Source organism: Numida meleagris, chromosome 1 (assembly GCF_002078875.1).
Source record: "Numida meleagris isolate 19003 breed g44 Domestic line chromosome 1, NumMel1.0, whole genome shotgun sequence".
NCBI lineage: Eukaryota > Metazoa > Chordata > Aves > Galliformes > Numididae > Numida > Numida meleagris.
The window spans coordinates 102,176,163-102,200,508 of record NC_034409.1 but is presented as its reverse complement, the minus strand read 5'-3'; the positions used below and the strand labels follow the sequence as shown (position 1 = coordinate 102,200,508).

The following is a 24,346-nucleotide window of genomic DNA, read 5'->3' as shown; positions in this document are numbered from 1 at the left end:
TTACCTGAGCCCAAATGTTACACCTGCAGATTTCAAATGAGATGATGAAAGAAGCTGCAGCTGACCTGGACTCTCATGATCGAGTTGAAAATGTTTGCTGCTGGAGCTTTGAAATTCTTAAAGACTGAACAAATCTTCTGACGAGCAGCAAAACCTAGTAGGGAATCATAGAATGGCTTGGGTTGGAAGAGACCTTAAAGATCATTAAGTTCCAATCAGGTGCTGAAACCAGGAGATAAGGGCAGTTGGGGTTTCTAAGGGCAAAATTGTGTTCTCCAAAGGCCCCGCACAGGATCTGTAGGAACCACCACAGTAAATTTCAGCAGTGCCTGTCTTGGCCTGATCCAAAGGCATGTCTTGCCTTTCCAAGCCCCCAAAACAGACATCCCTGAGAGAGAGTGAGGTAGTAGGGTACCCTCCAAAAATACCTGAGATCAACAGAATCAAGTTCCTTACATTTGGAATTTAGAAACACTTTCTTAGGAAAAAACCTGGTGCTTGGAACACTTAGTTGAAATGGACATGGACAGAGATTTAGTTCCTGCCAAGACTAGGAAGTAACTGCACAAGTCAGTTAAATCTAGCTATCGCAAATAGCAACCTGCTTTATGTGCAAATCTTCTAAAATGTTTTCACTACTTACTACTGCACTTACTATATTTTGTTTGATTTTGCCTTTTTATATGAGGAACTCAGTTCAAGAGGTTAAGCTGTTAGTGTTAACCTTCAATTTACTCTTCTAATGCACCAGTAGATGGCATAGATATTTCTGCTAGGCAAACTCATCTCTCTTATATTACATTGCTACTAACCTTAAATTATCTATTCCTTCCTCCACACTTTAAAATAATTTCATGAAATATAAAGTGTATTTGATCAGATTTAGGACAGTCATAAATCATTTTATAAAGTCTTCCATGTTTGCTTTAACCATGTGACAGACAAAGAGCAAAATAACTAAATTGATTCTTACAGGAGTACAAAAAATAAGTGTATCTGTAGTATGCATTCCAAGTACAGCAATAAATATGATAATAGAGAGAACATAAAATTCCAGTTCATGGATGTGGTCCTTCCAGTAGGCTGGCAGGGAGGGTAAAAATGACAGTCTGCTGAGAAAAGGCAACATAAGCTCTGTTCTCACTGCTACTAGAGGAACATGCATGGCAGATCCTCCCAGATGCCCTCATAACACAGAGTGAGAAGCAGAGAATCTCATCTCAGTGGTTCTCCTCTGTCTTACACCATAGCTATGCTTTCTTGAGAAATCCTGATGCGGCTTGTGCTCATGTTGAAGAAACTTTATACTGTTTCAAGCTAGACCAATGCTGTGACTGAGTGGGACACAGGTTACATGTAGTGTTTCCAGTGAGCTGTCATGTCCAGTTTAAAGCTACCCACATTAAGTCCAGGGAAGCACTGGAGAACAATATAAACCTTTTATGCTGAACATTTAAGAGGCCATGAGGCAGAAGGTCTTTTATTCATTATGGCATATATTGCTGATCCTAGAAAACAGTGGTGGTGCTAATTAATTGGATAATGAAATGCATTCATTTAATGTTCATGAAATTGAATAATAGCATGGGTGAGAAAAATGCCAAGTGAAAGCAAGTAAAGTATCTGATGCACTAATGCACTAATACTCTTTGCCATCAGACTGATTCCAGCCTGCCTTCAAGACCAAAACTAGCGCTAAATGAGGAAATAATCATGGTTTGGTTTTTTTGGTTTTTTTTTTTTAAAAAAAAACAAGATGGATAATCAGATTAGAGCTGAGATACAGTGCAAACCAGGAACAAGGCATTCAAAGAGATTTATAGACATAAGAGATCATGGAATCACAGAATCATAGGGGTTGGAAGGGATCTCTGGAGACCCTCAAGTCCAGCCACCTGCTAAAGCAGGTTGCACAGGAAAGCATCCAGGCGGGTTGTGAATATCTCCAGAGAAGGAGACTCCACAGCCTCTCTGGGCAGCCTGTTCCAGTGCTCTGTCACTCTCACAGTAAAGAAGTTTTTCCTCATATTCAAATGGAACTTTCTGTGTTCTGCTTTGTGCCCATTGTTCCTTGTTCTATTGATGGGCACCACTGAAAAGAGCCTGGTCCCATCCAAACCACAGATGATATTTTTGATCCAGTCTTTATCCACTTACCATATATACTTTGACCATTGATACTTGTTCAGATTCACATTGCAGTTCATGAACCACAGCTAGAAGTACAGGTCTTCTAAACATAAGTGCAAAACCTTGATTTGAAATGGATAATTAGAGATGGAAGTCTCTTTCTTATATTTGCCACAATAACCTATATCAGGGGTTGGCTGAAGAACAGATTTTATAGGCTGTGCGGGAAGGAGACCTGCAAAGAAAATAGAGAGTATTTTATCATGGTTTCACTAGTTTATGTTCATCTAAGTTAAACAATAGGTAAAAGCTGCTATTATTCAAATAAGACTATTTAAATTGATGCATAATTATTTGTATAATTGCATGCAAAGTTATTTAAATAGGAGAATGCAATGAAATCTCATTCTAACGTTATATGGACAGCCATATAAACATAAACCAAACTTACTGACTTCGTGTCTCTCTCTTGGGCTGTTCTGTTCACTTTCTGTTGTGAGGAGGCTCAGTGGGAAGAGCCTGTGCAGCTGCTTTGCCAGGTTCTTCAGAGGTGTCTCAACCCAAAAGGGATCTTTGCTCCCATCATACTTTTCTTATTGTCTGTCTCATGGTAGTTCCTGGAAGCTGCTGTCCCCATATCTGCTATGTTGCAAATAGACATAAGTAAATGAGCCCTTGCTGCTGAGAGCACACAAGTGCAACACTTCTAATTACACTAATGAGAGCGTCTGAGTCATTAAGGTGATGCTTTGGGGTCCTCAGCATGGCAACTAACATCCCTCCTGCTGTTTCTTACACTTGCCTTCATCTCCTGTTTTCCTAATACCATCCTTCAGAGTGAACTCTCAGTATGGTCATACAATCTGCTCATTCACTGGGAATTATGCTTAGCCATTATGTTGCTCTAAAAGACAAAAAAGTTATTATTGCAAAGTCTCTCAGAACCATAAATAAAAAGCACCATATTTAGGTCAATCTACAAATCTACTTCACAAATCACAACAAAGTCTAAGGGCTATGTACCTGTTAATTAATTATCATTGCTAATGAGTGTTGGGGGAGGGACAACCAGTGAATTATTTTCTTGTGATCATTGCTAAGTGAGAGAGCTCAGCAGCAGATCAGGGCCTCTCCTGAGACAGATCGAGCATCAACAATTATTCCTTAAAAAGAAAAGAACATTATTACTGTGTGTGTGCCACTTACAAGCTCCCTTCCAGCTATCTGTAGCTTTACATCTTAATTGAGTCATTGCCAATACAGAAATTATGAAAGTGACACATAAGTTGAGCTTTCCTGGGAGGCTGCAGTACTTTTTTTGGAAGAACTTCAGCAAGCCTCTCTTGTGGCACCCTTGAAGCCAGGTCATTGTCAGATCCACGGCACTCTTCCACAGCTGTCCATTATAAAATCATTAAAGTTGAAAATGACCTCTAAGATCACCTAGTCTAACTGTCAGCTCACCCCCACCATGCCCACTGACCATGTTCCTCAGTGCCACATCCATACAGCTCTTGAACATCTCGCGTATGACAGATAACACTGTTGGTCGAGTCTTATTTTTTACTTGTAATTGTCCTTGTTTGTCAGGGGTTCTGCTTTGTCTTCAGATGTACTTCTGTAGTTTGACTTTTGAAATCATTATTATTCACAGGCATGCATGTGCCCTGCCCCCTCGTTTTATAGTGCTTTATTTGGGAATCAATATTCTAAAAAAAAAAAACAAACTTTTAATCAAAAATGTGTTCTGGAGGCAAACACGCCTGTCTCTCAGGCCCTTGGATGTGTGAGGAAAATAATAATTGGGCTACCTTGGATTAACTAACAGTATACCCAGGAGCTGTATAGTTGCAGCTGCACCAACTAAATAATTCTTCCCAAACACCTAAGCTATACACTTGATAATCATTCAAGCTAATATATTTTTCTAGTTAAAGCTGTATCTAAGGATATTATATAACTTTGCATTGTCCTAATCCTCTGTGGTCCTACTATTTCTATACAGGAAGATTGGAGTTTATACCTTCTATTAACAGAAATGCAATATTAGGCCTTATATCCCAAGCTAAGAATTAAAACTTTAATAAATAAATAATTTAAATCTGGGTATTTGTAACCGTCCTCTGCATTTATTGGTATAATCTTACTGTCATAATAATGCAGCACCATAAACCAATTGTGAGATTTCACAGGACCAAGTAAATCTAGGCATCCAGAGGTGTACCTGTGCTCAAGCCACGATTGAATCATTATTACCTAGCAGTTGCTCTATGTCCCATATGAAATCATTGAGTTATTTCAGTGCACTTCCAACTAAAAAGAGACCTGTGTCACAAAAGTCCTGCCTGGCACCTTGCTTTGGTAGCAGGAACTACAGTCACAGTAGCAGAGCTGGTTCAGGGAGCAGAACTGAGTCCAGCCATGTCCCTGCACACAGCAGAGGGTTGGAGCTCAATGATCTTTAAGGAGCCTTCCAACCTAAGCCATCCTCTGATTCTGTAAGTCAGCTGGGAAACACAGCATGCAGAGGTGTTCATTGATTCCACCATATATAATTTTCTGTGCATAAAAAGGGAAGGAGCATCTGTCTCCAGGGTTGCTAGGCTGCTGACTTTTCCAGGTAATAAAACAACTCTAAGAAATGCAATAGAAGAGGATTAATAAAATAAGAAATAAAAAAGGCAGTTTTGACATGTAAATTCAGTGGAGTGTTTCAGTAAAATACTTGCCTTCTGGCTTGATTTTTAGTGGCTGGAAATGGATTAGTTGTTTGTGATTAACACTGAGCTGTTTCTATTATCTTCTGCAGCTTAGAAAGTTTAGGTTCTTCCCTTGCTTTATATGAGGAGTTTCCATACACAATCAAACAGGCTTCTACTATGAAAGAATTTTGGCAAGCCAGATCAGATCATTTTCCCCTGTCTTTCAAGTAACTATCCAGGCACTGCTAAAAGCATTCTAAAATGCTATTAATAGCACACGCTTACTTTACTGTGATCCAGACTGAATAACATTTAACCTTTCCCTGTATTTCTGTCGTGGTGATGAATTTTCCACTGGTTACCAAGCTCACAGCTATTCCTCCACTTCACACGGTCCCAAAGAGGGCAATATATTTGCGTCACCGTAGTGGTGTGCACGGATGTGGCAACAAGTGTAGGTGATGCCAGGCTGGAACTACAGAGCATCCCATAACACACAGTGGGGGTGGCCTCTTGTAAGGAATTTCTGGACAGGGGCTGTAGGAAAACCACATCCCTCCAGAGGTTTTCATCTGGCCCCACTGCTATAAACTGTCTGCTGATAAACTTCCTTTTAGCATTTCTAAACTGCAAACTAAATAATTTCACATTTAAAAAATCAGTTCCTTGTAATCGCCAGTCATTTTTCTTGTCCTAGATGTTTTGCAATCTTTCGTCTCTTTCCTGAGCAGAGGTGAAAAAAACCCACATCTTTTGAATATAAAGATGATATTTTTTGCTCCTGAAGAAAAATGTAGGCTTTATTGTAATCAACCTTTTATAAATTGTACAGTATTGTTTCAGATTAACCCATGCTTTTTAGTATACTGAATGCATCCAAGGTAAAATACACTCAACTTTTAATCTCTTTCCACAGATTCTTTCCATGGGAATGATGACTGAATACTACCACTACTTTTTTACAACGCTGGTAAGAAACACCAAAGATCTGGGCATGATTTTTTTCCGCTGCAGAAAAGTCAGCCAGAAAGTTTCCATTTCCTGTATGATTTGTGTTGCAATTACTCAAGGAATTTCCTGGAGAATGAGTACTAACACTCCTTGCTATATCAAGAGTCACAAGTTTTGCAGTATCAGTGGGACTAACCAACATCTTAATACAACAGAAATCATTTTCAGTATCACATATAAGGTGCAGTCATTGGTAAAGATGGATCAGAATATAAAATAATGGATGAATGGCTTTGAATAAAGTATGAAATAATGAATGAATGGCTTTGCAGCAAAGCTGAGGCCGAGCCTTCTGCAGTCAGTGGGGTACAGCCCTCATCCAGCACAGTGTGAGCTTGCTCTTCACTCTGTTCCTACTTAGCTTAAAAAGCATCACGTTATTTTTAGCTAGTTGAAGACCACCAGGCTCAACTGCACTGACCCTGTCCCTGTAAGCTGTTTTTGTTGAGTACAGTGTTATAAAAAAAGAATAATTTAGAAGTGAAGATGTGTGCTTTGTTTTAGCAATTGTCAGATGAGGAATTATTGTTTAATTCTTATTAATTATCTAATTTACTCTCAAAAAAAGAAAATTGCATGTTTCTAAATTTCTCTTGGGTTGTTTGATAATAAAAGAAAAATGCTACATTTTCTTTTATAGTACAAATGTTAATTACTTATTTCAAGGCACCTCATTCCTATATTTTAACATGTATACTACATACAACTGAGTCAATGCTAAAGATCTATTTGCATTGTATACTTGCATTGCAGGAAGACAACCAAGCGCCAGTACTGCTAGAACAGTCCTAGAAAGCTGGATTGTGTCAGTTCTGTGCATCAGCATATTCTTTATTTCCTTTCCATATAAAATTTCATATGGAAGTGAAAATTCATTCTGAATCCGAGTCAATTCATTAGTCAGAAAAGACTCTAACTGTTTGGAAATTAAGTAGTAGCTTGAAATAGTTCTCTCTGAGCCCATTTTAACATCAAGGAAAATGCAAAAAGTTAGGGTTTACTCTAAATTGTAGATGTAGACATTGTAAACATAGACCATACTGTTTTATACAATAGCCATGAATCTACCATAAAATGGTAACCAAGAAAAACAATATGCGTGAGATAGAATGGAGCATTAAATACACTAGAAAAAGCAGTAAGCCCTGATGATGGTATCTAGGCATTGTGGTATAAATGTTGATATTTTCACAGCTACTGTTGTATTAAACCATAATCAACATATTTGTCATTTTAGCAGCTTTTCAGGATCAGCAAAAAAGGTTTTTTTGAAAAAAAAAAAAATAAAAGCCTTCAGGCTTTGAAAAGTAGTTATCATCTTACCACTGCTTGATAAATCTAGCGGTGGTATCTGCCACACAGTTATGCCATTTAGAATGTCCATTATTTCCCTGCCCTGTAAACACTAAGCACTGCAGTGCATGCAGTTACTGTGCACTAGACTGACTGGCCATTAGGCATGCTGGCAGCAAGCCACTGAAGCAGGCAAGACAGAAGAAAAATGGTGTTCATAAGCAGAAAAGGTGTATTGCTCTTGGTATGTCTTGGAATTTTCCTTCCCAGAGTTCAGAAATAAGCTCAACATTGACCAACTAATTCTTCATGTTGGTTTGTCAGCACTGCAGCACTGTTAGAGGGCTGATAAAAATTAAAACTAGATACTGTTGTGGTTTAGATGCAAAACAGTGTTGTTGTGGAGACCTGATTTTCGTATTCCAACAAAGAGAATATGTAGTTTGCCATAAACTTCACACAACCTTTGTTTATTCAGATTTACAACTGAAATGGTTGTGGCTAAGTTTTGAGGGCAAGCAGAGTTCTCAGGAGTAAAAAAAAAACAACAGCACTAGAGCTTTGGATTAAAAATCAAATACAAATTTTGGCTAATTGTATCTTCTGAATATTTTGCTTTCAAAATGCTGCGTCTGGTTTTGATTGCTTTCTTAATGTTGACTTAGGATCTATTTGCATTGGACCTGGAACCCTACAGATACAGTGGTGTCAATATGACAGGGTTTCGCCTGCTCAACATCGAGAATCCCCAGGTTTCATCAGTCATTGAGAAATGGTCAATGGAGCGTCTGCAGGCGCCACCAAAACCAGAGACTGGCCTCCTTGATGGCATGATGACAGTAAGTGAGCAACTGCAGTGATGCAATGGCATCTATAGCACACTCTGGAGTAGAGTAACAGCCCTCTGTCATGCTACCATCCAGCCTACACCATCCAACTTTTTGTTGTCAAATGTATACACTACTGTCTCATTTCTACATTAATGTTCTGGATGGAGTGAAAAACATAACAGGAAATAAAAACTTTCAGAGCAGGTATAGGATTTATGACCTACAGAGAAAGATATTGTACATGTGGACAGGTAATAGCATTTCTAAATTGGAAAAGAAACCTTTCCCTTCATTTCTATCATCTACAGCAACTCTGGCTTTTAAGATATAATTTAAAGATAAATGAAAGGTATCATCAAGTCAGGAAATTAGGATTTTTTCCCTACCACTCCCTTAAGAACGAAAGGAAAGAATAGGAGCAATCACACAGACCATATGACTCCATTCAGTTTTGCAGGGCAGAAGGCTGCCATTTTTTTGCGATGTAAGATAATATGTCTTGTGTTGGATAGAGGCGGTAGAGATGATACAAAGTAGGCTTTATTGCAGATGATTGCAGGGGAAATTCTGAAGCATTCTAACACCTGAAGAGAAGTTCATTACATGTGCTACCTCTAGCATTTCTAAGTATATATACATATATGTATATATATATGTTGCTTGTTTCAGCAGTGTAACTGTGTTCCCACAAGCAGGGGAGAAACTAGGATTTTAGGAAAACCTAAGTCGTTACTGATCTCTTATCCCCTCCTTTGCATCTCTCTAATATCATAGTGTCCTTGATACTCTGAAACAACATGAACACCAGGAAAAGCATCTTCCTAGCTGGCTGTGAGCATTTAAGAGTTCATAATAAGTTCTGCTTATTCAGTTTGATAGAGAGCTGCAGTACTGCTATGTTTCATTAGACAATAAGGCTATGACAAGCTGCACATTATAAGGAGGTGAGGATTAAATATCGTATTGTTAATTCAGGATTTCTCCTTTCATGCTATGTTTTTTGCCCTGATCACAGATTGTGGGAGATTAGGAGAGCATAACCAAGGCAGTTTTGAGCTCACATCCTACTTTATGCCCAAACTGCACACAGAGATGTATTTGTTCTAAGAAGACCTTTGAGTTTCTGTGCAGTAATTTAAACAGAATCAAAATCAGAAAGACAAATTCCAAGACTACCTCTTGGATCTCTTCTTCTTATGCATAAGAATAGGCATCAACATTTAGGCACTTTTCTTCAGAAAATGGGGTGACCTTTTGTTTCTCAATGCTACCCCAAGCTCTTAAGCATAGCACGGACAAGAAGAAACAAATGACAAGGAGAAGCAATGTAACCTCCCAGTTACTGCAAGGTAGGATGGATGAGTAGCAAGTTGCACAACCATGAGATCCAAACTGCCAGGTTGGGCAGTGCTGCCCAACATACTAACCAAGCGGGAGGCATCATGTTAAGTAACAACACTGGTGGTGCCAAATAGGAATGCAAAGCAAGGTGTGTACTGAAACATTTTCACTAAGTATTTCCAGGGCCTCTCAGCCTTGGACACAGATCAACAGGGACATCAGCACCAGTGAAAAATTAAATCATGAGTGCACATGTCTCTTGTCTAATAAGAAGACCTGTTCTCAAGCCCATTGACTTGAGATTAATGAGAATCTTTCCACTGACTTGGAGGGGTCTGGGATCAGGCCTTTAGTCAGTGGGTCCATTTGGAACCAGTATCTGTTTTAAGACTCTTGACACTGAGAACAGATGTTGTTGTCTCTTCCTGCTTGCCTTGCCACTTATAACATTTTCAATTTGCCCGAGTTGCAAGAGCATTGTTTTGCGCAGATCCTGACTAGTGTGTCAAGAGCAATTCCTCATCTGCAGTACATTAAGATTAGTTGATAAATTCAGATCACAGTGGAGTTTTTTGCTGGAAATCAAATGCTGGTAAGACTGATGCTGTTGTAATGTACTTAGGTAAATGAAACAAAGAATCAAATCTATTAATTTCCCAAGGGAGTTGCAAAGGAAAGGAATAAAGAATGGTGTAACTTTGCAGTTCATATAAACGTGTCCATCTTTTCTCATCTGCAGTTACTGCCTTTTTTAAGGCCCCTACTTAGTTATTCAGTAGCTTTTCAAGAAATATAAGCACTTCATTTTTACAACAACCCTGTGCATAAACGGAAACATGGACAATCCTATCTCAAGCACCAGATCAACAAAGTGCAATGCAGGTGAAGGTGAGATTTTTCTGAAAAAAATCACTGATAAAGATTTACAGGCTGTTCAGGATCTGTCTGGGGTTTACTGGATATGGTTTTAAACTAGTAAGTCCATTCTCGAAAGAAATACTGATGCACAATAAGCATCCAGCAATTTTAGTAAGATTTCAGCATCTTAGAGGTGTTAGACCATCTCAGACAACTAGAACTTAGACATAGAAATTCATCTTTATCACTAAGGTACCTCAAAAAGACAAGTCACCTCCCTCTAAGATGGCATGGGAAGTGTGGCAGGGGAATTGCCATAGTCAGAGCTCCATGGAGCCATTTCACGCATTTGTGTCAACTGCCAAAATACCCGAGGGAAGTTAGATGCTTAGAAACAATAAATACCTTTGAGATTCTTATCTGGTGCTCAGTGGGACCAGTTTCCCTGGAAAGCCAGGATCTGTGTTGCTGCATGACCAGAGGCTCATTGATGCTCTTCTCCATACCATGTTTGCTAGCAAGCTCCTTCCTGCATTTTCTTCCCAGCATCCACCTGAAAATTATAGGAAAGTAATTTACATTGAAAGCCAAACCAAACCAAACAAATCCATCATCATCTGCAACAGACTTCCAAGGAGAGCCCAGGAAGGAAGCAGTAGATTCTTTCTTAACTCCAGTGCAGAGTAGTAGTTCTCAGTATTGAAGGCCAGGTACAAGGAAGTATATTAAAAAAAGCCTTTCTGTGTTATTATTTTTTTCATGTAGACTGAAGCGGCTCTGATGTACGATGCAGTTTACATGGTAGCAGTGGCCTCCCAGCGTGCCTCCCAAATGACTGTCAGCTCCCTGCAGTGTCACAGACACAAGCCGTGGCGTTTTGGACCCAGATTTATGAATCTGATAAAAGAGGTAAGTGTAGACCATCTGCTTATGGCCAGCATAATCCTTTCTCTGTTCTTTACTGTGCTGGCTTGTGTTGTTTCTCCCTGGTCTTTGTCATATGCTGTACTCTGATTTCTCGCACCCAATTTTTCCTCGCTTTCCCAGGGGAGGAACATTGATTTACAGACACAAGGTTGTGGCCTGTGTTTTAGTTGCAACTTTATCTGGACTTTTAGAAACAGAAACTGCTAAACCCTCAGGTGTGATAAAATCTCAGGCTGACGCACCACAAGACTTCCCATGGGTTTTGCTTGGGTAATTGTGGATGTTTCTAACTTCTAAAACTAACAACAAGCATTCCAGAAAATGAAAGAGTCAGTTCACCACTTTAAACTGATTGTTTTACAGATTGTTTGATGAACCACTAAATAATACAATATTCAGAAAATATCACAGTTACTACTTCTAAAGAAGCAAATTGCTTCTTGGGGTCATGCACTATCTCATAAGATTTTATCACTGGGATATCTTGATCCATAAATATTCTAAAAAATACATGTTTTAGCTGAAATGCCTTCACATTTCCAAAAATCCAGTCTGTATTATGAATCTCAAAAGGAAGCTTCAGCTTTAGAGCAAAGTGTGAAAGTGAAAATCAGAAATTATGTGTTTTTTCCTAAGTATATTTCACCATTTCCCCCAGTTTTGGTTCATGACAAAGAAATTCCTTTCAAAGCCAAATTCATTAGTACTTGGGTAGGTGGAACAGGACCTTTATGTTGAGGTACAAGGTAAGAAGTAGCAGCACATCAGGGCATACAACACAACCCAGGAATATCTTAGGAACAAGCTGAAAGGAAAGATGTGGTGGCTGCAGAACATGTACAAGAACTATCATCATCTTCTCTAAACCCAAGCAAATTTCTTAGAGTTGCCATAGTCAATCTACAACATGGTGATTCACCTACACAGATAGTGATGCCTATTATCATGGTACTCTCCACACACAGTTCTATGGATTTTAAGGTTTCCCTATAAACTTCTCTTCTTGAAAATATAAGGAAATAGGTAATCACAAAGTCTTTTGAATGCACCTGCATACTTCTACATCACCTGTTTTTTGTGATCACATAGCTTAAGGGTCCTGAATTGCCAGAAGTGCTGGATGTATCTCAGCAGATTCAATTCAAAGCTTATTGTTACGCAGTTATACAGTTCCCATTTATCACGTACAGCTGGCTTCTCTTGTATGGAGTGAGATATGTGAGCTAATTAGTGATTGTTGTGCAGATAGTGTCTTTCGTGGTCACTAAAACACTGATTTAAACACAGCAAGGGTCTTATCTTCCTGTTTCTGTTCTAGCAGAAAAAAAAAAGATAGTTATTAAAATTGCATGATAAGGTTTAATAAGACAGTATTATATTTCCCTTGAAGGCTGTAACAGGTATTGGGAACTAAATAGCAGATATGATTAGATGTCCCTAGCTCATTTTAGGATCTGATTTGCTCAGCAAGGAGAGATGAACTGTATAAATTAAGAATCAAGTGGATAGGCATGGAGAGAAAGAGTCAAGCAGACAGAAAGAATAGCTTGTGCCCACATAAATACTGTTTAATTACACTAGATTGTAATATGGTACTGGCAATATGTGAAGCCATTTTATAGGCTGCTCTGAAGACATGCTGGTCTCAGTAAATAACATTGAGACAAAGGCTGCATGCAATGAGTACTGCAGGTGCTAGAGCTTGGCAAGAGTTTCAATGGCTCCCTGGCATGCTTTGCTTTTTTTTTTCTTTTTTGCATTATATCTTAGTGGTAATAAAACAAGTGAGATGACTGCATTTCTTATGAGCCCATGCTATAAAATGCCAGAGTGTTGGTAATTGAAGAGAACCCAGAACAGTTCTGGACATAAGCAGATGATAAGGTGGAAAGCCTCTTCACTCTCCAGAGGGCAAATTAAATTTTTTAAGCCAGTCACCATCCTGTTGGGAAGTCAAAGTCAAATGCCATATCTGGTCCTTAGGAACAAGAGCTAGCTTCTTCCAGAAAGCAATGGGAAAGTGGATATTCTGTGACAAAACATCTCCTGGTTCATGCTGGTTTGAATGCAAGCTAACTGGAGTTTCTGAATTTTCAGAGTGTATAAAGCCAAACTGTATTGTATTGTTATGTGTGAATATTCCTCCATTCGTCTAATGACTTCAGGTAAGTGTACCAGGTAAAAGCAGTATCAGAACAACTGCCTGTTTTTCCTAATGACCAAGACTTACTGCACTACTAGCAGGCCTATGAGAGAAAAGCAAAAGAAAAAATATCTGAAGCTAGAGAATAATCAATTACAGTGACAGAAAGAGTAATCTTTCATTCTCTAAAGATCTCCTGAGTTTATGCTGATTATAGGAACCATTTACAAAATTGCACAGAAAAGCAATCCTGCCTAAAGTTCCTTCAACCTGAAGACAACTTTGAGGTCAGAGAGGTCATCAACTAGTTCTCATAAAGGAGGATTTTATACATAAAATACACTGTCTGGGATCAAGACTGTTCTACAGTAGCTCATAAAGATCTTTTTAATGAAAAGTAAATCCTTGTCAGAAGCTTGTCTCTCTCAGTGACCTAATGCCATTGATACCTAAATTATATTTTAATATTTTAGCCCTTGCAGAAGCATTTACAGGGAGCAGATGTTGCCCATATCCAGAAAGAAAAATAAGGTCATTCTCTCTCTTCAGAAAGGGAATAAGAAAGACTAATTCCATCTGTCTTGAAAGGAAAATATGCATAAACATTAAAAAAAAAAATCACAATTAAGTGATCGGATTCCCTGGTCATGTCTCCTTTAAATCATGAGTTAAGTTCCAGAATAAAATTGTCTATTGATTTTTATTTTATTATCTTGTAAACAAATGTGAGCTCCCCTCACTCAAATTCAGAAGCAACTATAAGAACAAATGAACAGAGAAGAATTCCAGAAGATAAAGATGCAGACTTCATCTTGAGTAACTTTATTAAATCCTCTCAAAGAGAATCACATTCACAAATCTCAAAGATTTTTAAAAAAACTGAAGCATTTGTATCTACACTTCAGTTTCTGTTTGTTGATGACAAAATATGTTTCAAGCATGGCTGGTTAGTAGAGACCAGAAGTAAGAGCAATATGTCTATGTTCTCCGTCAAATAACTGCATGCAATCTTCTTTTGGTTGTATTGCATTATTAAAAACAACACCACCATCAATAACACATTGGAAAAAGGGAATTCTTAGAAATCTTACAATCATTAAGGTTCAAAAAAATCTCTAAGATCACCGAGTCCAACCATCAGCCCACCCCCACCATGCCCACTGACCATGTCCCTCATTGCCACATCCACACAGCTCTTGAAGATTTCCAGGGATGGTGACTCCACTACCTCCCTGGGCAGCCTGTGCCACTGCCTCACCACTCTTTCAGACAAGAAATTCTTCCTAATATCCAACCAGAACCTCTTCTGTCTCACTCCTCTGAGCTCAACAAATTCATGCAGGCTAATGTAATGATTACAGAGAGGAACAAGATAAATGGACTTGGTCATACAGGCACTGCCGCTACTATATAACTTTCAAGCCTCTGGCTAAACTTATTTGTAATGATTCTTCTGAGTAAAGATGTCCCACTTAGGATAACTGGAACGCCAACATAGCTCAAGTGGCTTCAAGCTCAAGAAATTATTTCCTTAGAATTCATAATGTTTTTTTCCACCTCTTCCTAGGTGATTCCTGATTCTGCAGGTAACACATGCATGTCCACAGAATGTATCTCACCTGCAGCAAAGGCAAGGATTAGTAAAATCAAGTCTCTGAGGACATTTGCTTAAAATACTACATCACTTTTCCTTTATAGAGGCCTAAAATGGGAACTTAAGTTATGTTTATAGAGAAATGATATTGTGAGTGTTGAACATGTTCAGTAGTTTTTAAAGCACTGTGTGACTGTAGTCTGTGGAAGAAATTCTGCTTCAACAATAAAATTAATAAATAGTAGTAATGTATCCAGTCCTTCCCTGTACAAGAAGACAGTAAATGGACTCAGCATCAAGAAATGAGATTATCCAATGAGGCCATCTTTATTATCTTAGGTTGTAATTTTGCCAGCTTTTTGAAATCATAACAATAACTCATTTTGTGTTATTCTACATTCTAGTTACACTGACTATAAATATTTTCATGTCATGTTTTTTCCTTCCATAAGAAGAAAAAGAATATACAGAGTAATATCACTCCAGAATTTTTCATTCCAAACTCAAAGCATTTAAGCAAAGAAGCTTTGCTCTGCTGTAGGAGAGGCCTCGCCATCAGCAAAGTTTGGAAGACTGGGAAAAAGGAGCCTACATACTTTCCAGTCACCACAAAAAGAGTGAGGAAAGCCTATACCAGAAGGAAAAGAAAACTCTTGACAATCCTCTGAGCAAAAACATCTCTTCATGTAGACTAATGTCCATGGAAAGCAACAACATATGTAGACTTGTCATACCAGGACTACTGTCATGACTGTATTTCTTTCAAGCTTCTGGCCAAAATAATTTGCAATAATTCTTCAAAATGAAGATGTTTCAAAGCATTAGCTAATCTCTAACACATACTTGCCTCCAAACCCAGATGCATGTCTATCTCACCTGTGCTGAGATTGTACAGACAATTTAGAAATTTCTTCTGTTCATCCTCTGGGCTGCTAGATTTCATTGCAAGTCCCAGTGAAGGGAATTTTCTATGAATTGAAGCAAGAACTGAGTGAGCTGAAGGTGTCACGACCATCAGTATTTTTGGAGAACAGTGGGAACACTCAGAGTCTTGATTAATTATTATCAACTCGCAGGTGAAATTTTCAGGGGATTCTTGATGATTGCTAACTTAATCTAAAACAAACATAGAACATTATTGAAAGAAGAAGAAATTGAAGACTTTTTTCTACAAAAGCAATATGAATTTAAAATGAAACAGGAAGGAAAGCAATCAATTTGGGGAGATGTTCATTATTATTTTTGGCTAAAATTTGCAGCGTTTCCAAACAAAGAAACACAAAACGTTTTCTAGAGAAGAAAGGATAGCTTTTGTCACACAATAATTTATTACTGTCAAATAATTTATTACTATCTGCATGTGAGAATATTCTCACGAGACTCAAAATCTACATAAAAAAAGAAGTGGACAAGACGATCTTCTGAATGTTAGGAGACCAAAGAACCTACCATCTTCCCTGCTGCTTGAGGAGAGATCTGTGTGTCAGTCAACTGGTCTTTCTGCTGCACAGAAATCTCTGTTCACATGAATGGAGAAACAATATTCTAAAACATACAGTAGCATATACTCTGTTGCATCTTTTTCATTGTGTTTCAGTGTTAAGTACATCTTCTGTAACATGTGGGCTGCAGTTTTCTCTGGGCTCTGATGCTCTGATATGTAGTTAATCCAAAGAAAAGCAGTTATTTAGTTTACTAGGACTCCTCACACCAGATAATTTGATATTACACATTTTTATTTGGTTTGCTTTTTAAAAAATTATTGCTCATAAAGTAAGAGAAAAAATTCTGATATAAGCTTACTACAGTCTGTTATTTTTAGCTGGAAGGTCTCAATTGAAAGAGCAAACAAAACAACTGCAAGACTTTCATCCCATGATGATTTATTAGAAAATACAAGTCAACTTTCCATGAAGATAATGTATGGCTGAGATTAATGCCAACAGGCATTTGTATTGTGAAATCAATTTTTGAGTGTAAAATCAACCAATTTAAAACTTATGCAATTATCTATGCGCACACAAATATCAAAATAATAGTTTTGGAACTTGCGTAGTGGAAGTAAATACATATGGACTAGTTAGAAATTATCAGCAAGTCTCTGATACTATGATGCCTAGAATCAAACCAAGAAATCTGACAAAAAGATTATCTATATTCTCTTCCACTCAATTTTTACTTTCTTAAGTATTGCCTAGAAAGTAGATTTGTTTAAAAAGTGAGCAAGAATTACTATAAACAGTTGTTATCTGAATATATGGAGAATTTTTTTATATTTGCTACACAAAATCAATTTTTGGAACATATTTTATATGTTCTAGCCTACTAGAATCATTTATTCCACACTGATATTTCCGTTTAAATGTTATCACATGGCCTAAACTTATTTGTACTGGAAAAGCTCCCAAGAGCCCTAGCCATGTTACCACTGAGCAATTCACTGTGAACAGCCTTTGCTCCAAAGACCTTGCAAGATAACTTACATGCAGATGGTTTAGATTTCAGAGCAGTGTACTCTTATTGAAACAATGTGTTCATCAAGCACACAGCCTCCTACTCAATCATTCACATATTTTCCATTGCTTGGGTTCTGTTATCTCGGGTGGAAATGACACAGTCTTTGCACCATGTGAAGTTTCAGTGGGTTCTTTGTTGTTCAATGAGTTGTCACTGTAATAAGACAGGGAGGATGTTTCCCACACAAGATGCTGAGTGGGAACACTGAAGCTCTGCCTTTGGTTCCTGGTTCTGCCATGGACTCTCTGCAACCATGAGCAAATCATTTTCAGCCAGCTCCAATAACTGTGCCTCAGTTACCTGAGAGAGCAAAGCAGATCTTTGCTTCATAGGTACTTCCAAGTCACTGACATGATCAGGCTGTTGACTATCTACACGTGTAGCTACTATGTCACTTTAAAACAAAAGTGACAGGGCCTGAAATCAGGTGAAGAGGCCCTGTAGGTGGAAAGGCTGTGATTTCTCTCTGTAATGAAAATGTGTAATGGCTTTTGTCTAGTTAATCTGTTCAGGCTGTTAGCTACATGGTACAGGATCTCCCCATACTGCCTCACCTGTACAATCAGTATCTATTACAGTGTAGTCCTATCCTCTGTTATCACGATAGTGTAAAGTTGTTTTCCAAGCTCAGAGTCAACAATAATCCCACACAGCCACTTTAGTGGCAGTCACATTTGTGCAGTGTAAAATAAACACTGCTCCTACTAGGAAGGCAAGATTTAACCTTTCCTTCTGATCCTTCACCCTCACTCCCTCACCTCTGGTATTGCTATAAAGCTATTTGATAAATGTAAGCTTTAATGGAACTCAAAGGCATTTCAAACTTAGGTTCTGAAATGAATCCACCTACACCGTCGTCCTCAAGTACTCAGTTTGTTTGTCAAATACTTCACACCAAAAGCCTTTCATAGTCTACCTGAAAGTCGTTAAGCTCAGCCACTACTCTGGTAACAAGTGTTCTTGAGCAATTCACAGAAACCTTTCTTTCCTAAGAAATCCCTCTACTCTATTCATCCACCATTTATCTCTTGTTTCTAGACAGGGGTGTGCTCTGTCTTTTGTAATAGCTGCCTAAACTCCTTCCTAAAAACAACCCTTCCCACACTGCCTCTTTTCCATTTCAATGCCGTTTACTCTTCTGAGTAAAAAGACTCTGGCACATCATGAATTTCACCCTGCAGTGGTGAATGCTGAAACTACTTTTATTGCTGCTGTTATGCTGGACTTGGACCAGGATAATGGCAAAGTCATACACTAACTCACTGTATTCCTTAATCCTTGAGAATCTCCTTTAATAAGAGGATTAATTGTGAGAGCTGATAAGTTCATGTGTGGCTCAGAGCACATTTATTATGATTTCCACTGCAACTAGAAGCAATAGCACTATCTCTTAAATCTATCAACTGCCTCTGCTTTTCTAACAAAGCAGGAACTTTCTCTTCCAAAAGGAAGGAAACGAAAGGAGAATTAAAAGAAAGTTTTCCTTGGTCATTAGCATTTTGATTAGGTTATTGGGGCAATATTATTTTCTGCATTGGAAGGTTTAGTTGTAGAAAAGTGAACCAGGGTATTGAGAGCATGAGGCTACATGAAGAATTTTACAAACTACTCAGATATCTGACTTTGTAGTCAAGAAGTAAAAGTTTAGAGTTACATGAGTAAAGGAGCTCATTCACATCAAAGAACTTGATGATCCTTGGGGTCCCTTCCAACCCAAGCCATTCTATGATTCGATGATCATAAAAAATGCAGTTCAATTATTTATCATTGTAGGTTACCTCAGTTGTATCATTGTAGGTTGCTCAGTAAAGCAATCCAGCAAAGGTCAAAGTAATCCTGTTAACAAAACTGAGTAGATAGGATGATATCCATACCTTTTACTTGACTTCTCCAATAGTGAAGGGTCCAATTAAACAACTACAGTTGCAAGCTCCCATTAACCACATGGAGAAATTCTATTGTTTGCATGCCTTTAATGTAAGTTATCAAAATACTCAAATTACAGAGGAACTGGGGAAAAAAAAAAAAAGGCCGATTGTCTACTGTGAGAATGTCTGAAGTCAATTACCTGAGAAATAATAAAATTCTTGAGAAATTACAAGTAGCATTTTTATGTGTCCATATGTATCTGTAAGCTTTTTTGAATTAAGAAGGCTGTCATTTAGCATTACGCTTATATCCAAGCATAATGTTCAGATAAGATGTTGTTTATCTTCTGTTTGCTATATTTTCAAGTTACTGGTAGATGTGAAGTGTCAGAATATAGCACAAGCCAAGTTTGAACCTGATTCTTTGGACCTGAACAACAGAACAGTTAATTTTCCTCAATAATGCCACTCTAAAATAGCTTTTCACTCAGAAGTTTTATCAACTCCTCCTTTTGTCTATATCTTTTTGTTATAACTCGTTTTCCACGTACAATTTAATGTAGATGTATTATGTACACATATCTAAAAGTGGTATATTCACAGTTTTGTTTGTATATGAAGGGTACATATGTGTGCCTCAGATGCTTTCTGCTAACATTAGTTCCAGACATGCCTTAAAAATGTGGAGGAATCTTATTTTCTGAACAGTGGGAATTATTAAACTGGAAGTTAAATGGTATTAAAAGGCTAAAACTTGAGTTTGAAACTCTAAAGAGATTGCTTGATTAATTACACATGGAGGTTCAAAGAGCCAGTTCAGAAAAACTGTTTTATTTCACAGGTCATTGGAATAAGTGGAATATTAATAGAAGGGAGGAAATGTATGCACATTATGAAACACTATTAAACATAATATTTAAAAAAATTAGAATAACATTGTGCACTTTTGTATTGCCAGGACACTTTGAACACTTTAAAAATAGCACTGAAGAGAATAAAATTCTCTAATCTGAATTGTATGTGAAATACTATTAACTGGTGTATATCACTTCAACACCAGACTCGGAAAGAGTAAATGTGCCACAGAGAGATAAACAGTTAACTAAAATATTTGGATACACATCTATTGAGTAGGAAAAAATAAGATCATAAAAAGTCAATCAGTTTGTCTGAGAAAGATTGGTATTTTTTGTGCACTGCAGTACAGCATTGGCAAAACTCTCTATATCCCATTATGGATATATCATAAAAATGAATATTTATTCAATCCATGCATTGTATACGCTAGGCATTATGATTTACTGATCTAGTTATATTTTGCTAACAGAAACTGGAAAATCTGTGAGGTCTACTGGAGATGAAACGAACAGAAGCTGAAATGCACCCGTTGTTTTAACTTAGTTTGGTTGTAGTTGAAATGATTTTGTGATTGAGCCATTGATTGGCTTTGGCTGAATTATAGTAATTGACTCATGATGATGAAGTGGAAATTGATATAAAGACCGTATGATGGTTGTGTGAATTGATAGCAAGCTTCTGGAGTGTTTGCTCAGAGAAGTTGAGTCACATTAATTCTCCATTTGTTATAATTTTCCATCTGTAATTTATATAGAAACCAATACTGTGATTTATACATTTAAATTCTGATGTCATTTTGTAGTTTATACATAATCTTTATCTTTTCAACTGAATAAACAGAAAGTTTCAGGGTTTTAATTATTTAGATTCTTTGTATAGTTTGCCTTTGCAGGTATCTGACAGCTTTTAGAGAAATGTGAAGATTTAGCTGTAAGAAATTTAGATGTAATTTCTTCTATCCACTGCCTTCTCCATGTTTAGTAAGAAAGAATCTGAATAGCTGAAGGCCCTGTATGGTTTGCTTCTTGACTAGCAGTTGAAACTAACATATTGGGTTAATTCCCCGTTTTGTTTAATAAACAGTAGGAAGTTATCAAATATTTACATCTTAGAAGTAGGAACTATAATTATCTGCTGAGATACAGAATTGGAGGCTGTGAGATATTATTTTGAAGCTCAGCTAAACAGCGCAGTACCCTACTGCTATGAACCAAACTGCTGAATGAGCAGAGCAGTGTCTCATCAGAGCTCTGTTGTCAGAGGCAGCCTTCAACCTTGCAAAAACAGGATCAAAGATGAGCAGAGGACGTTACAAACAAAGTGACTGAAACCCACATTTTTTAATTAAGCTGAAGGCTGTACTCAAAGTTATGCTAAAAAATCAAAAATACGTTCTCTCTGTAAGAGTATCAAATTGTGCCCTTAGTTCCACAATATTAAAGCAAGGACAGAGTACAAAAAGGCAATTTTTTTTTTGATGAATTACTTGATTAAGTTCCGATTCAACTTTTATTATATCCTGTAGCATTTAACATGGAGTGGCACTAGAAACATTAAAACTGCTATAAATCTTGCATATAAAAGCATGAAATCTCATTGCTGTGTTCAACAGTCATGCAGTTTCTGGCCATTCCAAAAGTTCTGCTTCATTTCTAGTTGTTAATTGCATCTGAGAACTGTGCAACTGCTGCCCATTCTGTTTGTCTGAACATGATAACTAATAGACGCTCGCATACTCGATTTAACTGACAGGCACCTAGACGTGGCATACGGATATGATTTCTGAACAATTGATACATCACAGTTTCTTTGCATGCACGAAGCAATTGTGCCTTAGGATGCAAATCATATTAAAGGCTGGGAAGTTTTATCATAGACTGCAGAACGCCCAAGATTGACAGCATGTTCTTAGCTCATCCCTCTCTCTAGTTCTTGAAGAAATCTTTGGTTTCTGATTAGGAAAGAAACATCACCCATCTGTCTGGGCATGCCGTCGACACACATAACATAACTGCCTCAAAGTCAGAAACTAAATGATGCTTACTGGACTCAATGATAAAAGTAAAACTCAAATGTTTTACTTTTATTTATAGTAAATAAAATAAATATGATTAGAAAAAATAGAATTCAGAATAGAATTTAAAATTTGTGAAGCCTGTGCCTCACAAACAGGGTCCAAAGAACACCTTCAGCGTTGAAAGTCAGCTCTTCTGAGAAAGAGTCCCTGATTCCTGTTTATAATTTAGGTCATTATTTAATGGTCTAAGTGACACTTAAGGTAAACAAAGACTGTATGCACTTACCTGCTACCTTGAAGTTTAAGCATACACCTGTGCAGCTTTTAACATCTTTTGAGTTCTTTTTTTTTTAACGGAGATAGTAAAACCAACACCTTTTTCAAAAGTGAGTTGGCATTTTATCATGCAGAACTGAGATTTACGTTCCTGATACTATTTCCAAACCTAATGGATTTCCTCCTTTATGCCTTTATTGAAGATCATATCACATTAGCAGAGAAGCAGAGTATCTGATATGTAATCAATAAATGTGAACGTTTCACAGAAACAAATTGCCCTCTGAGGAGGAATGGATAGCTAAAGATCATCTTTAAAAAAATGTTCCATCTTTACAAATAGGAGATGGGGGTCATGTCAAAGTAATAAAAAGGCAGAGTAGAAAAGAGATATATTACAAAATGCATTCTTCTGTCTTTTTCCTATGGTAGCTCTGTTATAACAGGATACAAAACCCTCAAGTGTTTCACTGTTTATAGCTGAGATTTTCACACATTCCTGTGTCAATAGGGTGGAAAGTCTCATAGAAAGATCATTGCCATTGTGGTTTGTTTTTCTTTTATTACTTATCCATGCTTAGAAATCCCAATTTATTTACACAAAATTCTAGATCAATCTAGATTCTAGACTTGCCTGAGATGCATAGTGATAGCACCTCAACCTCTGAGATCAAATGTTGCAGATTCAGAGCTGGAATTTAGATTTAATGAAAAGAAGAGACATTGTTCTCTTAATATGATGATTTTTAGTGCATCTTTCATTATGTCATCTGTCTACAACAAATTAAATGAAGCAAATAGCAATGTGCAGAGGAAAAGCTTGTAATTTAAGAATTAAACAGCTGATGCACATGAAGAAACTGCCATCATTTATCATAAGCTTTTCTTTGAAGAATTTAATCTAATGTGGGTGTTCCCAAAAATAGGTTATTAAAATCATCTGCAGTTTGAAATGCATCAGTTTCTTTCTTTTGTCGTTAAGCGTCAGCTTTGGTGGAAGAAGGGGGATTATGTGAGACAGATAAATCTCATTTGAAAGAAAGTGAGCTTTCTGGAAAGCCTACAACATACAGAAAACTTCAACTGCATAAAAAGTTCAGGGGAGGGTCAATTTGAGGGTTAGAAGGAGGTTCTGCACCAGAGGGTGATGGGCATGGAACAGGCTGCCCAGGGCAGTGGTCATGGCCCCAAGTGCCACAGTTCAAGAAGCATTTGGACAATGGTCTCATACATAGGGTGTGATTTTTGAGTGATGTCATGTGGAGCCCAGAGCTGGAGTTGAAGAGCCTTGTGGGCCCCTTCCAAATTGGGATATTCTGTGATTTTATGATTCTAAGGTCGTTCTGGACTTTGATCCCGCCACAAAGAAGAAGCATTATTCTGTGAAAGGAATCATCGTGGCTTTATAGGCTGATGTACTAAATCCGTTACTTTAATTTACTCCTGCTGCTAATGTTTAAAATAAGAAAAGCATGAATTCACTTAGCTATGACACAACAGGAAAATGCTATCTAGATCAACTCCTATGCTATACTTCAAATACATAATGCTTGTGCATACATTACACTACAAATTGTTTACAAGCTCTCTGTGACTGGGCGCTTTTTTTCCTGAAAGCTTGGTTTTAGAGCCATCCTCCTCATGCCATCAACATCTGTAAGCACAGGCTGGAATCAGGAATCACTATTAGGAATGATACACCTCCTTTACTTACTTGGGTCTTCTTCATTCGTAACCTACCCAAGAAACCAAACTATAATGACAAAAGCCCTTTTCTTCCTGGAAAAATCCAGTTTTCCAGGCCCAGAGCAGCAGTAGCAGCACCTAGCACATGAGACTAGGAAAAGCATAACTGAAGTGTTTAGAAAGCTTTGTTGATTTGGGATGGTTAGCTACCTTCCTTCAAGAAAGACCTCCTGGGGATCCCATTCAGTACCAGCTGCCAATCATAATGCATTCCTCACGAAATACTTTCAAGGCC

General features: G+C 37.6%; 1 protein-coding gene across 3 annotated transcripts in view; it reads left to right on the top strand.

Moving 5' to 3' along the window:
• The window catches only part of GRIK1 (glutamate ionotropic receptor kainate type subunit 1), an 87,853-nt gene that overhangs the window by 27,075 nt on the left and 36,432 nt on the right, over positions 1-24,346 (top strand). For all 3 annotated transcript variants that reach the window (XM_021404026.1, XM_021404017.1, XM_021404034.1), the window contains 3 exons: positions 5,749-5,802; positions 7,802-7,975; positions 10,931-11,074. In XM_021404026.1, the coding sequence (XP_021259701.1) occupies positions 5,749-5,802; positions 7,802-7,975; positions 10,931-11,074 (372 nt within the window). The remainder of the gene's footprint in view (positions 1-5,748; positions 5,803-7,801; positions 7,976-10,930; positions 11,075-24,346) is intronic.